Source organism: Monopterus albus, unplaced genomic scaffold (assembly GCF_001952655.1).
Source record: "Monopterus albus unplaced genomic scaffold, M_albus_1.0 scaffold79.1, whole genome shotgun sequence".
Classification (NCBI taxonomy): Eukaryota; Metazoa; Chordata; class Actinopteri; order Synbranchiformes; family Synbranchidae; genus Monopterus; species Monopterus albus.
The window spans coordinates 2,203,250-2,221,161 of record NW_018127959.1 but is presented as its reverse complement, the minus strand read 5'-3'; the positions used below and the strand labels follow the sequence as shown (position 1 = coordinate 2,221,161).

Genomic DNA, 17,912 nt, shown 5'->3' with positions numbered 1-17,912 from the left:
ATTCTGTTATATTTTTGTATATTTTTTTTCTACTATATTGCTGCATCTGCGCTGCTTAAAGTGCCTTAGATTTTGTGTTATTTATTTATCTACTTTATATTTCATTTATATTTTGTGGCATTCATGTGGACGGCAAAGTAAGAATTTCATTATACAGGGAAACACGTTTTCTAACTGTGCATGTGACAAAAAAAAAAAAACACTTTGAACTTTGAACACTTAAAAGCCATATGTAGTTGGAATGTGTGTCTGTGGAAGGCTAACAATGAAAGGTTTCTGTTCAGGTGCTGTGCAGTAGAGGCAGGCTGGTCACTTACCTCCCAGGGCTTCATGTGTTAGTGCATCGCATAGCTGTGGCCAGAGCTGGAGCCAGAGCCTTCTCTGCTGCTGGATCTTCGGGCTCTGATGAACCCCATGTAACTGTTACTTCCCCTGACATGGGTATGTCATGCATGTTCTTGTTTTACACTTTAACATGAATTATCTCAACCTGATTATAAGTAAAAAAAATAAAATAAAATAAGACGCCTGGTGTAGAGCTGGCTGCTTCCTCCGTCTTATATTGGTACACATTTCCTTGTCCTTGTGTCTTAGTCCCGCGAGCGTAAGATACAAAGAGTAAATGTGAGGAGAGAGGAATCGAGGAAACATGTTATTAGAGATATGAGGCTTCATCTGAAGTGTCTAATCAACTGATTTCCGATAAAAGAGCCTTCTTCCATAAAAGACTTGTGTGAAGGATACGCTTATGTGTCCTTGCTCATGTCTCCTCCTGCAGCCTCCTTGCTCTTTGATCCTTGTTTCTCAGAGCAGGTGTAAGAATTTTGGGATGTTCTCACTCAAACGGTACAACTTCCAGGTTGAATAAGGACATCCCAAGACACAAGTGAGGGAAATATGGATCTATATAATAGACTAGGGAACCTCTGTGTTTACTTTGCTGTATAGACATAAGGCCAGTCAATTACTAATTTTGTTGCACATGATTGTGTAATGACAAAGTCTATTCTATTCTTTGAGCAGGAACACAAAAGTTGTACATACAATATGTCTGAAGTGGTTACATAGCTGTGCAGTCTTTTTCTGTGATCCATGGGTTTTGATGTAGTCCAAGCCCTTAAGAGTAGGGATTTTAAGTGAAACCTTAATTTTTTATGCATTGTGTATTTTCGCTAATGGCTTCCTTGGATAATGAATGTGAACAGTGTGGCCTGATGAGAGCATGGGGCCTTTTGGGCCCCAGGACCAGCGCTTCCAGCTACCCGGTAATGTGGGTTTTGACTGCCACCTGAGCGGGCTAGCAGAGCAGAAGAAGAGCCCGACACATAAGATGGCCCCTGATGTGCTGTCGACCCCGGCCAGCAGTGATAGACACGAGTTCATTCTGGCCCAGTTTATTGGAGACTTCTTTGTAAGTGTAATGATATTAACATGTGTACTTTTTTCTAAGAACAGGTAAACTGCTTAAAAAGGAAGCCCACTTTTATGGGAAATTACCTATAGAGACCAAAACCATTTTTTCTACCAGGCTGTAAATGTTTCTGCAATTTAACATGGGAATCTATGGGGACTGACCCCATTTTGGAGCCAGCCTCAAGTGGCCATTTGAGGAACTGCAGGTTTTAACACTACCACATTGGCTTCTGACACTGAGGCCTCGATATATGATTCGAGCTCGGAGAGGGATCTTCCGCGAACCACTGCTTCGAGGCTTGTATCATTGCTGAAAAGACACGTAACTGATTACGTCCGACGCAGAAACGGCTGGCCTGAGTGACTCCCATGACCATTTCAAACCGTCAATATGGTGTCACTACGCGAGCAGCAGGGGCGTAGGCGTAGGGGTACTATAAAGCCACCCAAGATGATGCACAACATGTGGGTTTGTTGACGTAGTAGGTGTGTGCATAGTTGCTGTCAGTATGATCATTGCTGCTGCTGTGTGATCACCATGGAGCCAGCTAGGAATAAAAAATGATTTATTCTCCATCCCTTGTATTTATTCACACCCTGTCCTAGTTACATACACACATATTACCATCCTAGCACATCCTCCGTTTCCCCCAAGCATACTTTCTCCCACCTACTACACTACATACGTCCATAGACTTGACCGACTGGCCAAACAATCTTTACAAACGCTTTCACATCATTCACACAAAGCCTAGTTACACCCATCACATAATTCAGACATTGTTCTGCTGCATACTATTTCACCACCAGATGGCACTAAACCGAACCTTTGAATGAATGAACCAATACTCGATACAAATGATGAAGCGATTGGATACAGGTATCATAGTGTCAATTGGACATCACTACTTCATAGTAAGGTCTTGACCTTACTTTGTAATGTGTCCTGAGACTACTTTTGTTGTGATTTGGTGGTATACAAATAAAATTAAATTGAATTGCTCGTGCCCCCTCCACACATACTTCCATTTAACCCCCTGCCCCCCCAACCTGACTGTGCGCACAGGTCGCATAAGGGTTTATGTCATAACGCCCATTTTCACATGGTGAAAGAACTCATCTCTCATGCAGTTAATCCAAATATACTAAAACTAACTGTAGCCCCACCACAAAATTCAATCATGGAGAGATTGAAAACTGATAAACTCATTTAATCACCTGAACATAGTCTATATTACATCAGTTTGCATGGAAAAAATATTACTGGGATCCTAAGCAGCCCAAATCTGCTGTGTCTCCCAACCTCTCGTAGTTAACCTCACCCGCAGCCTGGGTCTGTCCTCGTCATTCTCTCCTCTCCGACACATTTACAATCCTGAGACTCAGCTGTTCTGGCCTATGTACTGAAGTCCAAGGTGAAGCTTCAAGTACAAGTACAACCCCACCAACACCAGTTAAACATCTGGCAAACAAACCTACTAATAGCTACCGTCTATAGAATTATTTTGTAGAGATACTGCTTGCAAACCAATGATGGTAAGATGATGTCATGGGGTAGGACTGGATAAGTCTGACTTCTTCCTACTCCATTCAAGCATGTACTAGGTATAAGCAAATTGATATTGGATTAGCATTTGTTGGATATGTGTAAAATTATGTGTGTTGATATATCAACTGTCTTTACATGCTTGAAAGAATAAATAAATCAAATCTAATCAAATCAAATCAATCTTTTCAGATGCGGTTAACCACGACTTCATTATCTTCAGCTGCAGATGCGTCACAAGTTCCTTATCTCAAGCAGCAGATGCAGGGGGGTGGGAGGGTACCCCGGGGGCCACGTGGGACCAGGAACCGGAAGAACGATTTTGATTGGTTGGGGTGGGACTAAGGACCGGATAAACTATTCTGATTGGCTGGGAGGCGGGACTAAGGGGCGGTGACACCTGTCAAATTAATTCTGATGAGAAGTGGTACCTTTATTGTCTGTCACATCATTGGTTTTTATTTAAAAACAACATTTTCTCCACTGTGGCAGGTCTTAGGCGATTTCTTTTTTTTGACAATATTTCTCCTGCTTTGGAAAACACCCGCTCACAGGGCACAGATGAGGCAGGCATACACAAGAATGCTACTGCTAACTTATATAAATGGGGATAGACATATTTCTGTCTCTCCCAGTATTGAAGGGGGTCCTCCAGCCTTCCAATATTTGGCTCCATCATGTAGCGTTGGACCTCAATATCTGCGTCTGCTATCATGTTTTGTGTTTGTGTCTGCCTGACGCTGTCATCCAGGCGACGCCACAGGTTGTTACCTAAGAAATAAGAAGAGTTTTTTGTGAGCAGTCTGTACTGACTGGAAGGATTTTCTGAAGCACTGGCTGTATTCCTCATTGTTATAGGCACTTCCTGTTGTGACTGCTGTTTTGTGTATGTCAGGAGAAAGATGACCCAGCCTCGTCTCAGAATGTCTATAGAGCTGAACAGTACTTTGATAATTCTGCTGTGGAGTGCGCCGTACAGTCCTGCCCTGAGCTACTAAAGAAAGGTACAGCACTCCTCACGCTATTTACATCCATAATACCCACCCATCTTCATTCTCTGTTTGCACTAGTTAGTAGTTTTTTTTTTCTTCCTGTGGTCCTTGGTTAACAGATACACTGCTGTTCAAAAGTTTGGGGTCATCTCCGTTTTTCCAGTTGTTACCTGTTGTAATTCAACAGCCAGACACACTTGGGGCATTCTACAGCTGAAACCAAATGTTATTCGAAGAGATAGCCCTGTTGCAGCAGTTCTTGAACTGCTTAAATGCCAAAGTAAGTTGGAAAATGGAGGTGACCCCAAACATTTAAATGGTAGTGTGGGTGTGTGATAGTGTCACTGCATGTGCATGGTACAATGACATTGTGATTCAAATGTTTGTACCTGTCTTTGTGTCCACCAGACTAGAACAGGGATAACTATACAGTATGGAGCTCTTACTGCTGATGAGAAGTGGTGGTTCTGTCTGATGTGTGTCTCCTGATAATGTAACAAACAGGTTTCCATTCCATGTTTCCTGAGGCCCCGTCCTCTGGTATGATGGTGCTCACAGTGACCCAAAAGACGCAGAATGATATGTCGTCATGGTGTGATGAGGTGGAGCAGGAGAGAGAGCAGATGCTTGACAAGGTGAGCTGCTGACACAACATATGGGGCAAAGGTGATGCTGCCATAGAACGTCAGCATTTATTCAAATAATAAACACAAAACTACTTAAAGGTCAAAACACACCACCACCACCTGGCTTTGTCCGCCAATAGGTGGAGCACATGTACTGCCGACCAAAGGAAGATGTGGACAGCCACTGTACAATCCAGCTCTCATTAGAAAATACTCAAAATGGAGCTCAGTTCTAATCTGTCGATTATCAAAGTCCCTCTCAGCTTGGAGCCATTCCAGCAGACCTATTTGTAGTAAAGTTAGAGGACAAATGTCTTACTCTATGACAATTGTGGACATATTTGAAATGTTTGCAAGGTAGCAAGTAGAAATAAGATACTGTATACTATTTTCTACTATTGATTTAAATCAGTTACATTAACAGTAGGCTCAGATAAACACCGACTTAGTGATTTTAAATAAACTAGTACTTTGCCAGTTGTTTCAATAGAAGTACAGTGACTTACCTGCAAACCTGCACAGGTTCACTCAACAGCAGCAGTCTGGGAGAGGTCTAAGCACAATGCATTCTGGTTGTTGTAGGATTTTATGCCAAGCCACATCTGATGTTTTCTGCTGCTTACACAGTACACAGACCACCAATTTCAGAAGTATTTGTATCTTTGCACTACATAAATACATGATTTCTATGAAATAACTTTTCAGTGGTGAAATTTCTAAGATTTGACAAGAAGTGTTTGACAGTAAAGAAGTGTTTGTTTCATATGTTCTTGTCAAGAAGTTTAAGTCAAACTGTTTTTTGGCAAATATTGAAATTGGCACAGCCCTTCCCCCACCTACTGAACAGAATCAGAAACCGTGACCACACAACATATGAACCAAACCATGGATTTTATTAACTGTTCCACCCCTACTAATACCTTGGATGAAGAATTTGATCACTTAGCTTATGCACGTGTCACACGATAACTGTTTCTCTGCTGCACAGTTTGTTGATGGAGCCAAGGAGATTTGCTACGCCCTGCAGAAAGAAGGATTCTGGGCCGACTTTATCGAACCGTCCTCCGGCCTGGCGGTAAGATCCCACTGTCATTGACACTCGGTATTGTTAGAGTGAAACACCTCGAATCTTGCTGAACAATTAAAGAATGCATGCGAGACCAGCTGGCGTCACTGCTTCCCTGACATTACATATAGTTTTATTAGCCTGCATAAAGATCCACTCCCTCATTTAGTTGTACTGTACACTGACCACAAGCAAAAAAAAAAAAAAAAAACTGTGCATGTTGGGGTCTAAATGTCCCCCACAAAGGTACTGTACCGTAGTTCACTACTAAACTGTAAAATATACACAGAATCTCTTCATTATTTCGCCAGTGTCAAGAGCCGGACCGATGATGTCAGAGCTTATCGGAACTACGGCCTAGTCCTGTGGTCGTTTTATACTAGGTCTCAGTACCCATCCCTACTCCGTACTTTACATTCCTATATTTTTCAAGCCAATAACAAATTGGTCTATAATTTCAAACATTTAAAAGTTTTATGATTTCTGGATGAGTTGAAAGCTAATATAGCAGTTAACACGACTATGCTGTGCTAGTTACCTTTAGCAGGAGCATCAGGAGGATTTAGCAACTGCTGTCTTACACTGAATTACTAAAATGTTGGTTCAACAAAACGTAGAATTTTCAGTTACAGATTACACGTTTCTCTTTAGCTAGCTTTGACTGATCAGCCATGAGCTGTCCTGCTCAACTAGTCGTCTTTGTAATTTTTAAATAAATTATACATATCTATGGCAAAAAGTTGGTTTTATGTGGTAGAAGGTGCTTTTAAAAAAAGTCAGATTTGAGTCTTAATTTTAATCAAATATGTAGTTATTGCACTCTGGCTTTGTAAGGTAGTATAGTAATGCTATATAGTACTGCACAGTGTGTGAAAACGGCATAGTACTGTCACTCAGCAGGGCCAGACAGATTATTAGACTGGATGAAATTCCTCTTTAAAGATCACAATGTCCTGTTGCATTGTCCCACAGATGAACATGCAGGCCTTTTTGTGTTACACTGACAAATTGTAAGGCTAGGTTTAGAGCACTGTGTAACTTGTTTATAAAAGCAGTGCTGTTTTATGCAGATCTTAACAGAGAACTAACTACATGATAAATATGTTTGTTCCTTCCTTAGTTCTTTGGCCCCTACACCAACAACACGCTGTTTGAGACAGATGACAGGTACCGTCACCTGGGCTTCCAGATTGAGGACCTGGGCTGCTGTAGAGTGATTCGACACGCTCTTTGGGCAACACGTGTTTTTGTGGGGACAATATTCACCAATGCACCACCCAGCAGTTCTGTAATGAAGAAGCTGCAGGGCAGCTGAACATGGGACACTGGGCTGTTATTAAAACTGTCATAAGCTGTCTGGACTGTGGCAATGTTATTTATTCAAATCATAAAGTGAATCCTGTGTTTTTAATCTTTCCAGCACATATTGCTAAATATAAATTAAAGGCACTGCACTTAGTACATCTGAACAAAAGCTTTGGTTATATCATCAGGTTACCTTATTTATAGCACACTTCTTTTAGTCACCGGTTGGGTTAATGTTTATTGAAATCTGTTTGTGTAGTTTGGTCATGACAGCTAAAAATAAAATCAAAAATATTTTCTTTAAATTGGTGTAAAGGAGATTTATCACCCTTTTACTCTCACTTGTATCTTAATCTTCAGTCTGTCTCAGTTTTAAGGCAAAGCAGGTAAATGGTTGTAACTACTTTAAGAGAAATAAAACTGCACACTGACCTCACATCTGCAGGGCTGGAGTGTTAGCTATCCTATAGACTGTATAGGCAAGTTCACAACCAGTGTATTGGTTATACTCACTAGAAGTGTTACTGGTGTTTGTATTACAACCCCAAATCAGAAAAAGATGGGACAGTAAAATCAAAGTTAAAACTGAAAACAGTGATGTGTAAATCATCTGTGTCCTGTGTTGCATTGAAAACAATTCAGCAGCACATCATGTGATACACAAACTACGACCAGATGTTAGACTTTGTTATTCTGCCACAACAGACAATAATGTGAATAAGTAGCCATTTGTCACAGGGTGAATGTTATAGCCATGACTAGGGCCTAATCTCTATAGGGGACAGGTTCCGTAAAGGCTTTTTTCTTTTTCTGGCACAACTTGATTTTAAAAAGAATCCACAAAAAGATTTCAGAAAATATCCTTTTAATAAAGACAGTCTTATCAATCAACTGTCAAAAACAGTTCCAGAATAAAAGATACAAATTATCTGAGCAGACTGAAACCATTAGATCCATCATCGATCTGCAAAATAATGTGGAATATGGTCCACGGATAGTGTTCCACAACAAAACCCTCTAACTGAACCTGACAGGACAGACAAGCAGAATTCCCTGTTCTTACTGTAAGTCTTAAGATGGTACAGTTTTATTCAACAACTCATAACTGTTCTCTCTGAGGCAGATTCACTGCATGTTCAAGTTTACTTGATTTATGGCTTTTCACACAGGACTAAAGTTGGGTTGAATGCAGTCTTAGCAGGGTTATGCAGACAGAGAGAGAGCAAGTAGCTTTTACTGTACAAGTCCAAATGATCAAATGCAAACAAGTTGTCTATAATATTCATTATGACATTATTTTGTAGACTCAACAACAAAGACTGGATTTTACTGTAAAAGAATCATTCCATATTAAACCTATGGCAGGGGACAGAACCGACGTGAAGGTACTGTGTAAACTTAAGTAACCAAAGACACCATTTTACCATTTTGATTCTGACTGTGTTACATCATACGTGTGCTAAAGGCCTTTATTTGCCACCATCCAAACACCACCCTCACTGTGTAATATGAAAACATTTGATTAAATTTATACCCTCTTACATGCAGAAATTAGATCACCAAATCTCACTGCAGATGATTTTCTAACAATCGTAGGTAGATTACTTTGCTTATACACTGTCCAGCCAAAAAAAGGTCGCACCTGTACAATTAATTGTGTGCACTTCAGTGCAACATTTCTGCCTTAACGTCTGTGTTTATGAAGCTCAGAATGTTTCAGCTTTTGGTGCAAGTGTCATAAATGTTTACATTTAGTTATATGTTTATTATTGAGGTCATAGTTAAAGGTGGTGGTGTACTGGGTGACATTATATTCATATTAAAGGTGGTGGTGTACTGGGTGACATGATATTCAGAGGTGTCCGTATATTTTTATCCTCCCCGTCTACACACACGAGAGGGTCAGAATATTAGGAACACCTCTGAATATAATGTAGTGCAGTACAATACCACCTTTTAACTCAGACCTCAGTAATAAACATAGAATTGAATTTATACATTTATGACAATTTCACTAAAAACAAACATTGTGATATTAAGGTGGAAGTGTTGCATTGAAGTACATGCAATTAATTGTATAGCTGCGACCTTTAATTTGGCCGGGCAGCATACGTTGTAGCCGCTAGTGCTTTGGCTCCTTCTGTTTCATTAGTCATCTCTCTCTGCCATGTCCTCATGGAAAAAGGCCTGCAGAGCATTCCCCCCAGAGATATACTTTATGCTCTCTATCTCACCACCACAGTTGCTGGGCTTCTGAAAGTGGATCTCCAGATGGTCCTGCAGATCCTCCACATCCTCTATGTCCTTGATGTCATCTAGGAGGATGGTTCGCTTTGGGGTGCCACAGTAGGTCTGAGAGGAATCAAACAGGTTCATCATTGATCTGCAGATAGTTTGTTGCCACTGAAGCTGACCAAAGCTTGTGATCAATACTGGATCAATGTGTATTTGAAACTGACAAGTCACTGTTGGGCCTCAGATATGCTGGGATATCAGACCAACCTCTCCCTGTTAATTTGTTCCAGTGGGCTGTATCTCCCAGAATCTACAGGTCCTCTGCTAATGACATTAGATGTGTTTTTAATGAAGGAGATTTTCAACAAGATGCTAAGGTCAGGTGCTCCCAGGCCTCCTTCCTCTTGGCTTTGATACATTAAAAATGTTTTGTGCCCCATGTATTGTCATAATCATTTTTGGAGGGAGGAAACACTGTGGATAAAAATAATTTTAACTGTTCATTTTAACAATATTAACCCCAATTTTAAAATTTGTATTCTTTATACTCCACCTTTCTACCTCTAATTTCAATTTTTTTTCTTCCACTATCTGTCCCATCAACAACTTCAGTTTCTTTTGAATATCCAACATGTTTTGCTCTGAACTAATCCACATAAGTTCTGGGTTCAGTTGCACTCCTGAAGCCTGTTCATACGCAGGTGAGATGTCAGAACCAGCTTACTTTAGTTTCTGATAATTCATTTATAAACCTGTTTACATATGTAAACAGTTGTTGTTGATTGTAGCCCTAGCTTTCAGGTTTTGGATCTCTGTGTGGTCTGATGGAAAAAACAAAGGGCACTAGAAGAATGCAGACCTGGATGGAGTGCAGGGGTGACGTACAAATGATTATATTAACCAATCTCATTTCTGTATCTTACCTGAAACTTGCGCAGCTGGTATTTGTAAATGGGTCCAACCTGTACGTTCACTTCAGAGTCAAGATCCACACGGTATCTCCCTTGCTGGCCCAGGCTCTGTGCAACTGCAGAACATGCACACACACTTTAGCATTATAACACCACTAGCACACTGATGCTGAGTATACTGGGTCTCATTTAGATCTGAATAATCTGTCTTCTGATTATAGTTTGAGTAAGACCGTCATAGTCAGCAGATTTCAGTCTGGAGCTCCAATCCCAGGATCTGTCCAGCATCTGTCTACATCAGGAGCCCAATACACATAGATTGTGGCACATGTGCACTGCAGCACTGTCTTAGTAAATGTGACCCACATAGTTGTACCTCCAGGATGGAGAAAGGTGATTTGTCCTGTCCCAGTGTTCTTATCATAGTCCACACGTTCCACCTCTCCTCCTCCTCTGCTGGGCTTGGAGAAACTGAGTTCTAGTCTATCCTTCATTCTGACCTCTGGCATGGAAGAGGGGACATTAGAAACCTTGAGCTCCTTTCTGGATACATCGAGGTGGACCTACAGTGATGACAGCACACGCTTATTACAATGGAGTGAGCACAAAAAGTGCTTAACAGAATAGTGTGGTTACTGTGGAACAGTCCAGAGAATCCAGCCTTAACAAGATGATATGAACCGAGTACCACTAAATAAGATTTTCATTCATGTATAATCACCAGAAAATAAGAACTGTTGCATGTTCTTTAGCTGAGAATGAGCCGTTTATATCTACAGAGGAACGGATCTCCTATCACTGAGGCGTCCCAGGACACTTTACAAAGTAAGGTCTAGACCCGACTATTCTTCTCATTATTCTCATTATTATTGGGAAACATCCAACAAATCCCGACAGTGGGGAGGAAAAACTCCCTTTAACAGAAGAAACCTCCGACAGACCCCGGCTCTTGGTGGGCGGCCTTCTGCCTCGACCGGTTGGGGTGAGTGGATAGAGGAGAGACAAAAGAAGAAAAGCAACAAGACACAACAAACAATCAAACACTGAAGCAATGAAAATACAAACATATCTGAGGAATGCACCCAGAGATAAAGTCTGAACTAGCCTGCTGTACATTTCTCTCAAACACAATACGATGACCAGTGCAGCTGCAAGCGACAAAACCCAGCTCACTGATGAGAGAGAGGCTGCTGAACTGAATGAGCTCTGGAGCTGCTGCTCATAGACGGCGTTTAACAAGTTTTATTATGTTGTTGACTCACAGCGCTTGGTTAAGAGAAAGCAAAACTTAAAAGTGGCTTCAAATTAAACAGAGCAGAATTCAAAACCGAACTTGAGCCACTGATGTGACGGCAGTGCTCACTGTGCCTCCACCATACTCCCTTCTCCACCTTCATCTGCTGCTGTAGTGTAGGAAAATGCAGTGCTCCATTCATTCAAGAATTAATGCCATGTTACATTGGAATACAATCGAATAACCAAATACGTTCACTACAGAACTATCAGTATTTTTGAGTGTAGTTACATAAGTTATCACTACATTTATGGTCTTGTATCAACAATGATCGTCCACCAGAAACAGACTGCAGTCCACAGGAGTGCACATTGCCCACTTTATCTACACTTACAGCAGCTTTTATTGAGATCAAATCATCATAAAATACAAGAACAGACACAGCATATATCCCGTGGTAGTAATGGAGGTGTATTTTAGTAAAACGTGACCATGTGAAGAAACTGTAACTAAATAGTGAGTGCCAGCAGCAGCCAGGATATTTGTTATTTTCCATGGCTCTTGAGCTGCTTTTGTGTGTTATAGGATTTTATGCACCAAAGTGTGACCCCACCCTCCCGGGCAAAAAGAAGTCCCCCAAGCTGCATAATGTAATTCGCACCGTTGGGAAGCACAACTTGCCACAGTCTGAAAACCAACCTAACTGTATCAGAATGTACCTCAAACTTGACAGCAGGATCCATGGTTATTCTTCTTGGTTTCACATCCAGACACATGTTATCACAGGACACAGAGCACTTGGCAATCTTCAGGATCTGAGAGGCCACTGGAGGACAGAGAACATGACAGAGATGTGATTAATTAAACACTAATGAAACTATTAGTTATAACGTATAAACCCTTTACACAAACTTTCTTATTAGAAGGTGATAGTCATGTTGAGTTGACACATCTAGTAAGTATTTGGACAAGAACCCAACTTTTAAATTTTGCCTTTGTACAACACCACAATGAATCTGAACTCAAGCAGTCAATATGTTTTCGACGTGCAGACTGCCCCTTTAATTTAAGCAGTTTCACAAAAATATTGCATTAACTGTTTCGGAATTATAGTCATTTTTATACATGGTCCCCCGTTTTCAGAAGCTCAAAGGTAACTGGACAAACTAACATAAAAACATATATACTTATTTTTAATAGCTGGTTCTGGAGGTAGACACCCTCTCTACCTTTAAGACTAGACTTAAGACTTTCCTTCTTTATAAAGCTTATAGTTAGGGCTGGATCAGGTGGCCCTGAGCCTTCCCTTAGTGATGCTGCTATAGGCCTGTGCTGCTGCTGGTGGTGGGGGGTATACTACATATACACTACACAGGGGGAGGCGACAGTGTGGTGGGTGGAGCAGTCATCTCCCAACCAGAAGGTTGAAGGTTCGAATCTTGGTGCCTCCAGTCCACATGTCAAAGTGTCCTTGGGCAAGACACTGAACCCCCCTGTTGCCCCCCATGGTTAGCCATCGGTTGAGGTGGCGCTGCAGATGGCTGCCATTGGTTCTGTACCGGAAACAAATTCCTTGTGTGTATAACGTACTTTGCCAATAAAGGTGATTATTATTATTATCCCATATATTTATCACTTTTCAGCTTATTGTCCACTTTAAAACATTTGTTAAAAAAGCAATCCAATGTAATAAGTAAGATTACTGAACTAATTAAATTGATTGTGTGTGTGTGTGTGTATAGGCTAGTGATTAAGGCGCAGCGCTTTCACCGCTGCGGCCCAGGTTCGAATCAGGGTTGCATCAGGAAGGGCATCCGGCCTAAAACACGTGCCAAATGTCAACATGCGAGTTGTTAATATGACGACTAGCTGTGGCGACCCCTAAATGGGAAAAAGCCGAAAGTCGACACATTACTCATTACCTTTTTAATAAGGTAACCTATTACATTTCAAAGGTAACCTTCCCAACATCTGGGTCAGTGACAGTCACAGCCAGTCAGTCCCGCAGACTCACTCCTATTGGTTTTAGTAATATTGAGATAGAAGTGAAAAGCAGGTGAAGATGAAGTGAACTGCAGTTCGTATTACAGTCTATCACAGAGTACAGCAGCTGAAATCATGTACCTTTCTCCTCCTCAAAGGTGATGAGTGCCTGCCCGCCCTGCAAAAGCACTGAAGCTTTCTGAGTGATGGTGAACACTCCTCTGATTGGCTGACCGTCATCATCACTCTCCTCTTTGTGTTGAGTGCTGAACTTCACCTCTGTGTCTGGAATCTGGGCAAAGATCTGGACAGCCCAATAATGGTGTTAATGTTTGATATACCAAAGTATTATAATATTATTAAGACAGTGTATTGTAGGTTCCAAATCAGTAAACTGAAATAGATGCACTGACAGTCTGGTTTAGTTAGGGAAGAAGAATTTGAGCCAATTGGCAGTTCTGAGGACTCTCACCTTAAACTTCTGCATCAGTTTGGTGGATTCAGCCCTCTTATCATCTAGTTCAGCCTGACATCTCTTCAGTTTGTCCAGTAAATGTTGCTTGTGATTAGCAAGCTCCTGGATTTTATCCTATGTGAAAAAGTGAGAAAAATCCAGAAATGAATTCTTTCCCATTCCATTTCTACCGAGGAGCTTGTAGATGTAATTAAATGACAGAAACTCTACCTTCACTGCAATCAGGCTCTGAGAGAATTCCTTACGACACTCCTCTTGCTTTTGGACCAAAGCCATCATCTCCTGCTTGGCCTTCTCCTTGGCTTCATCTTCCTCCAATTTTTCCACTATCAGCCTCGATTTTGCATCATCAGCTTTCTCTGTTTTAGCCTTCAAAAATAAACCAGGAAGAGTTCAGAAAGAAAACCTGTTGGCAATTTGTATGGTGACTATTTCTTACAGAATAAAGTAATTCCAGATTACAATGATGGATTACCACATTAACACGACATATTTCTACATAGAGATGTTGCTTTTGAATTTTCTTAATGCTGTGAACACCACAAACTAAATTCCACTAATGTGGAAGCAGAAATCTCAAAGACAGATGTCTCAACCTGGACAAATAAAACAGGAGGTAAAAGAGAAAAGTACTGTGAACACACTGTGCAGCGGAACAATGATCCGAAATATGCAAACAGTAGCCCAGAAGTTGTTTTTTTTATATATAGACCGACACTGACTGCAAAAGTTCAAATGGAAGCAAACATATCACGATTTATAGGGCTGTACCCGACTAAGGATTCTGTCAGTCAACTGTCGGTCAGCTCTGAAACTCTCATGAGAGTCACAGAGACTCTCACAGAGCTGAACCACCAACTAACCCTAACCCTAACACTGGGGCAGGTGACATGGTGCAAGATAGGAAGTCTTCAAAAAATAAAAGCATCAAACAGGAAGTCAGAGATGGATCATGAGTCTTCCACTTTAGGTCACAAGAGGTATTGCATCCCAGCAACCTGAAGAACTTCACAGCTGACACAATAGGTGATTCCCAATTCCCTTATGTTATTGCTCCTCAGTCCTTGATCCTCACTCCACCCGGAAGTTGTTCTGGTCCGCCGTGACAAAGGACATCCCAAAGCTTTTATTTCTGCTCTGGGGACAAGGACCGAGGCACGAGAAGACTGAGGATGCCTGGAGAAGCTATAATCAAGGACACACATGTGCTTCCTTTATGGAAGTCTATTACAGACTGACATGCTGCTTTTTTGGAAATCAGTTTGTAATTTGGAAAATTCACATCAAGTTTCAGAGGTAAGGATGTCTCGTGTCAGTTACAGCATTTTGCCTCATTTCCCCTCGCCATGCAGTTTCGCCTTGCATCTGTTTCTTGCATGTTCTGTGGTGTTGAGTAAAATTATTAACAAAGTTATACTCTAGCATTAGTTCTAATATTTGATTGAATTAAGTGCTTATTCAGTAGAAGATTGACACCATGATTGTTGCTTATTTAACCTGTGTGTTCACTTTGTTTGTGTATGACTATTCTATCATATTAGAAAAGGAATAGTTAAGATTTTATTTTAGAATACATAAGTTTACATACTTATATGTCACAGTTATGTTTACATAGCTACATATCACCCTATGTGTTCACTGAACCACTGGTTAATATTTACTGTGTTAGTCACTGAAGCACTGTTCAACATTATAGGGTCTTGTCCACTAAATTACTGAATCTCATTAGATTTACAGCTCCGGCTAAGAGAGTTCACAGTGAATTTATTATCACCACTGGGTTAGTGGAGCCAGGGGAGTTACGGTTCACTGGGTCTCCAAGGTTAGTTAAACAGAGATTAGATCTGGAGGCTTGTGGAGGAGAAAGCTTCAAAGGTAGGAACATTATGCACACACACACACACACACACACACACACACACACACACACACACAGGCAGGACAGTTTTAATTAGTGAAGCAGAAAGCAATGCCTAATATGGAGCAGGTAGTTGGAAACAAAGGAAGAAGTGAGTGTGTATGTAGGAATTAAGGTAGTATAAGTATTCTTCCCCTTCCTAGGGCGCTGTCCTCGACGATTGGAGCAGAGAGGATGTTGGAGGACGGACGGACTGAAGGACCAATGGAACAGCACAAGAGGCACCAGATCAACCCACATCAGACACTTCAAAATTGTATTAATTACTGGGTTCAGGAAGGATAGGGGCTCCTCTTTTCTGAAGAAAAACCGAGCCACACCTGTGTTGTTTGGAAAGGGCTTCAGAATAGTTGGAACCCAGAGTGCTCTGTAATTGCTTTTCTTTAACACTGTAATAATTATCTTGTTCTGTTCTAGTTGTTCTGACTTTGACTCTTCCTCAGAAACGAACATGCAGGACGGTTGAGTCCAACAGTGGCCAGGGCTAAAATTCAGGACAATATGCAACTGAGAGAAAACCGGATACAATTAGGGGCAATGAGATTCACCAAATGATAATGTAGGGAGTGAGGTGGAAAAGGTGGTGGACTGTTATTCCTGAAGTCTAATGTCATCTCCACTGTTTTGAATGGGTTCAGCTCCCAGATGGTGAGACTGCACCAGCCTAACCTCTACATCATTTTGATGTGAAATTATTAGTCTGTAAAAACAGAAAGTGTGCTTCCAATATCAATCTGTACTTATAATTAATATAATGTTTATATGATTTTTTCAGGGGCTTTAATTTTGAAATGCTACATCAGAATGCCCTGATAGTTCATGTGGTACATTCTGAAGTGGCCTTCTATCCTGATGTATAATGGTCCTGTGAAAACAGAAAGTTTCCTAGATATACAAATTTGACCTTATAATAAGTATTGTGTCCATATGACATTTTAGAGGGCTTTAATTTTGAAATTCTATATGACAACGACCTGATCATTTCTAGGTCACATTCTGAGGTTGTCTGCCATCAACCTGATGTGAAATGGTCCTATGAAAACAAAGTTTCATTTTAATATGATTCTGAATTTAGAATCAACATAGCGTCCAAAATATTTTAGGGGGTTTTGATTTTTCAAGTACACATCAGAATGCCCTGATATTTTCTGGGTCACATTTCGAGGTGTATCATTCAGATGTGAAATAGTCCAGTGAAAAGAGTTTCCTCTTAATCTGAATTTAACATTTATACAATTTTATTATAAGACACACAAACACACATATCGTACCTGTGTCTTGAGGCTATGCAGTCTGTTACTTCATCACCTCACCTCCGGATATTTTGGGTCAAATTCATTTGGTCTTTTGGCACTAACATCCTAAGCTAAACTAAGCTAAGCTAAGCTAAGCTAAGCCGTGCCATCTTCTGTATAGTATACAGAAAGATTTTCCCTAATGAAATTTAAAGCATTAACCAACTCTTTATTAAAACATTCAGTGTTATGGAAAAGAACCATATTGGCGGATATTCACAAAATTATAGTTCGTGGAAAATAAAAAGCTATTTTATAATAAAAATCGATGCATCGCGTAACTGTAAGAGTACAAAAAAACTGTAAGGACGGTTGAAAATTAACTAATTTCTGTGTCCAACAAAGCAGTCACGTTACAAAAACGAACGACTCGAACCCGAGGACTCCGAAGGTGTACTAATCTTATGCCCTGTCAAAATGAACGAATCACTCCCCGAGACGACCCGATGTTCTCGAGTCATGGGAACGATTCGTTCAAAATGAACGAATCGTTCGTGAACCACACATCACTAATTCAGAATACAAGGGCGGCTAACTTCACCAAGTGAAAAGTGAATGGCGTCTCTCTTGGCCGCACTGTATGACGAACTTGGCCTCTTACCTTCCATGTCTCTAGTTCTTTCTTGGCCTCCTCGAAATCACCGTCTTCCTCCAGACCAAGGTGCATCTACCAACAAGAAACCGCCTTGTTACCAACCACCCTACTCTTAAACACTGGCCAAACACAACGACAGTGCTTACCTTGTCATGTATTCGCCTGGTACTGTGCATATGACAAACCTGTCGACGACGACAAAAACGAAACCCCGTTAACAAAGTGTCCCAAATCAAATCGAGCAGGCCTACGTGCTGCTAAACAACATAAACCGTCCTGTCTATTCTGTATTCGGCCTTATTGTCACACAGAAAGCCG

General features: G+C 40.9%; 2 protein-coding genes across 8 annotated transcripts in view; one reads left to right on the top strand and one right to left on the bottom strand.

Annotated features, from left to right (window-relative positions):
- Nucleotides 1–7,416, top strand: part of mmadhcb (metabolism of cobalamin associated Db) — a 13,778-nt gene extending 6,362 nt beyond the window's left edge. For 5 of the 7 annotated variants that reach the window (XM_020606504.1, XM_020606503.1, XM_020606502.1 and 2 more), the window contains exons 3-8: nucleotides 285–441; nucleotides 1,206–1,411; nucleotides 3,855–3,963; nucleotides 4,456–4,586; nucleotides 5,566–5,652; nucleotides 6,764–7,405. In XM_020606504.1, coding sequence (XP_020462160.1) covers nucleotides 285–441; nucleotides 1,206–1,411; nucleotides 3,855–3,963; nucleotides 4,456–4,586; nucleotides 5,566–5,652; nucleotides 6,764–6,958 — 885 coding nt within the window. In that variant the 3' untranslated portion in view covers nucleotides 6,959–7,405. Of the gene's footprint in view, nucleotides 1–284; nucleotides 442–1,205; nucleotides 1,412–3,854; nucleotides 3,964–4,455; nucleotides 4,587–5,565; nucleotides 5,653–6,763 lie in introns of all 7 variants that reach the window. The other 2 variants (XM_020606506.1, XM_020606507.1) reach the window with 1 other exon arrangement.
- A 1,609-nt stretch (nucleotides 7,417–9,025) lies between these two features.
- nmi (N-myc (and STAT) interactor) lies at nucleotides 9,026–17,906 on the bottom strand. Its single transcript, XM_020606642.1, has 9 exons — nucleotides 17,741–17,906; nucleotides 17,601–17,666; nucleotides 13,997–14,155; nucleotides 13,784–13,900; nucleotides 13,453–13,615; nucleotides 12,048–12,154; nucleotides 10,471–10,657; nucleotides 10,107–10,210; nucleotides 9,026–9,300 (listed from the first exon to the last, which is right to left on the bottom strand). Exons 1-9 carry the CDS (start codon nucleotides 17,768–17,770, stop codon nucleotides 9,097–9,099), a joined length of 1,137 nt encoding a protein of 378 aa, XP_020462298.1. The 5' UTR covers nucleotides 17,771–17,906; the 3' UTR covers nucleotides 9,026–9,096.
- Nucleotides 17,907–17,912: the final 6 nt, after the last annotated feature.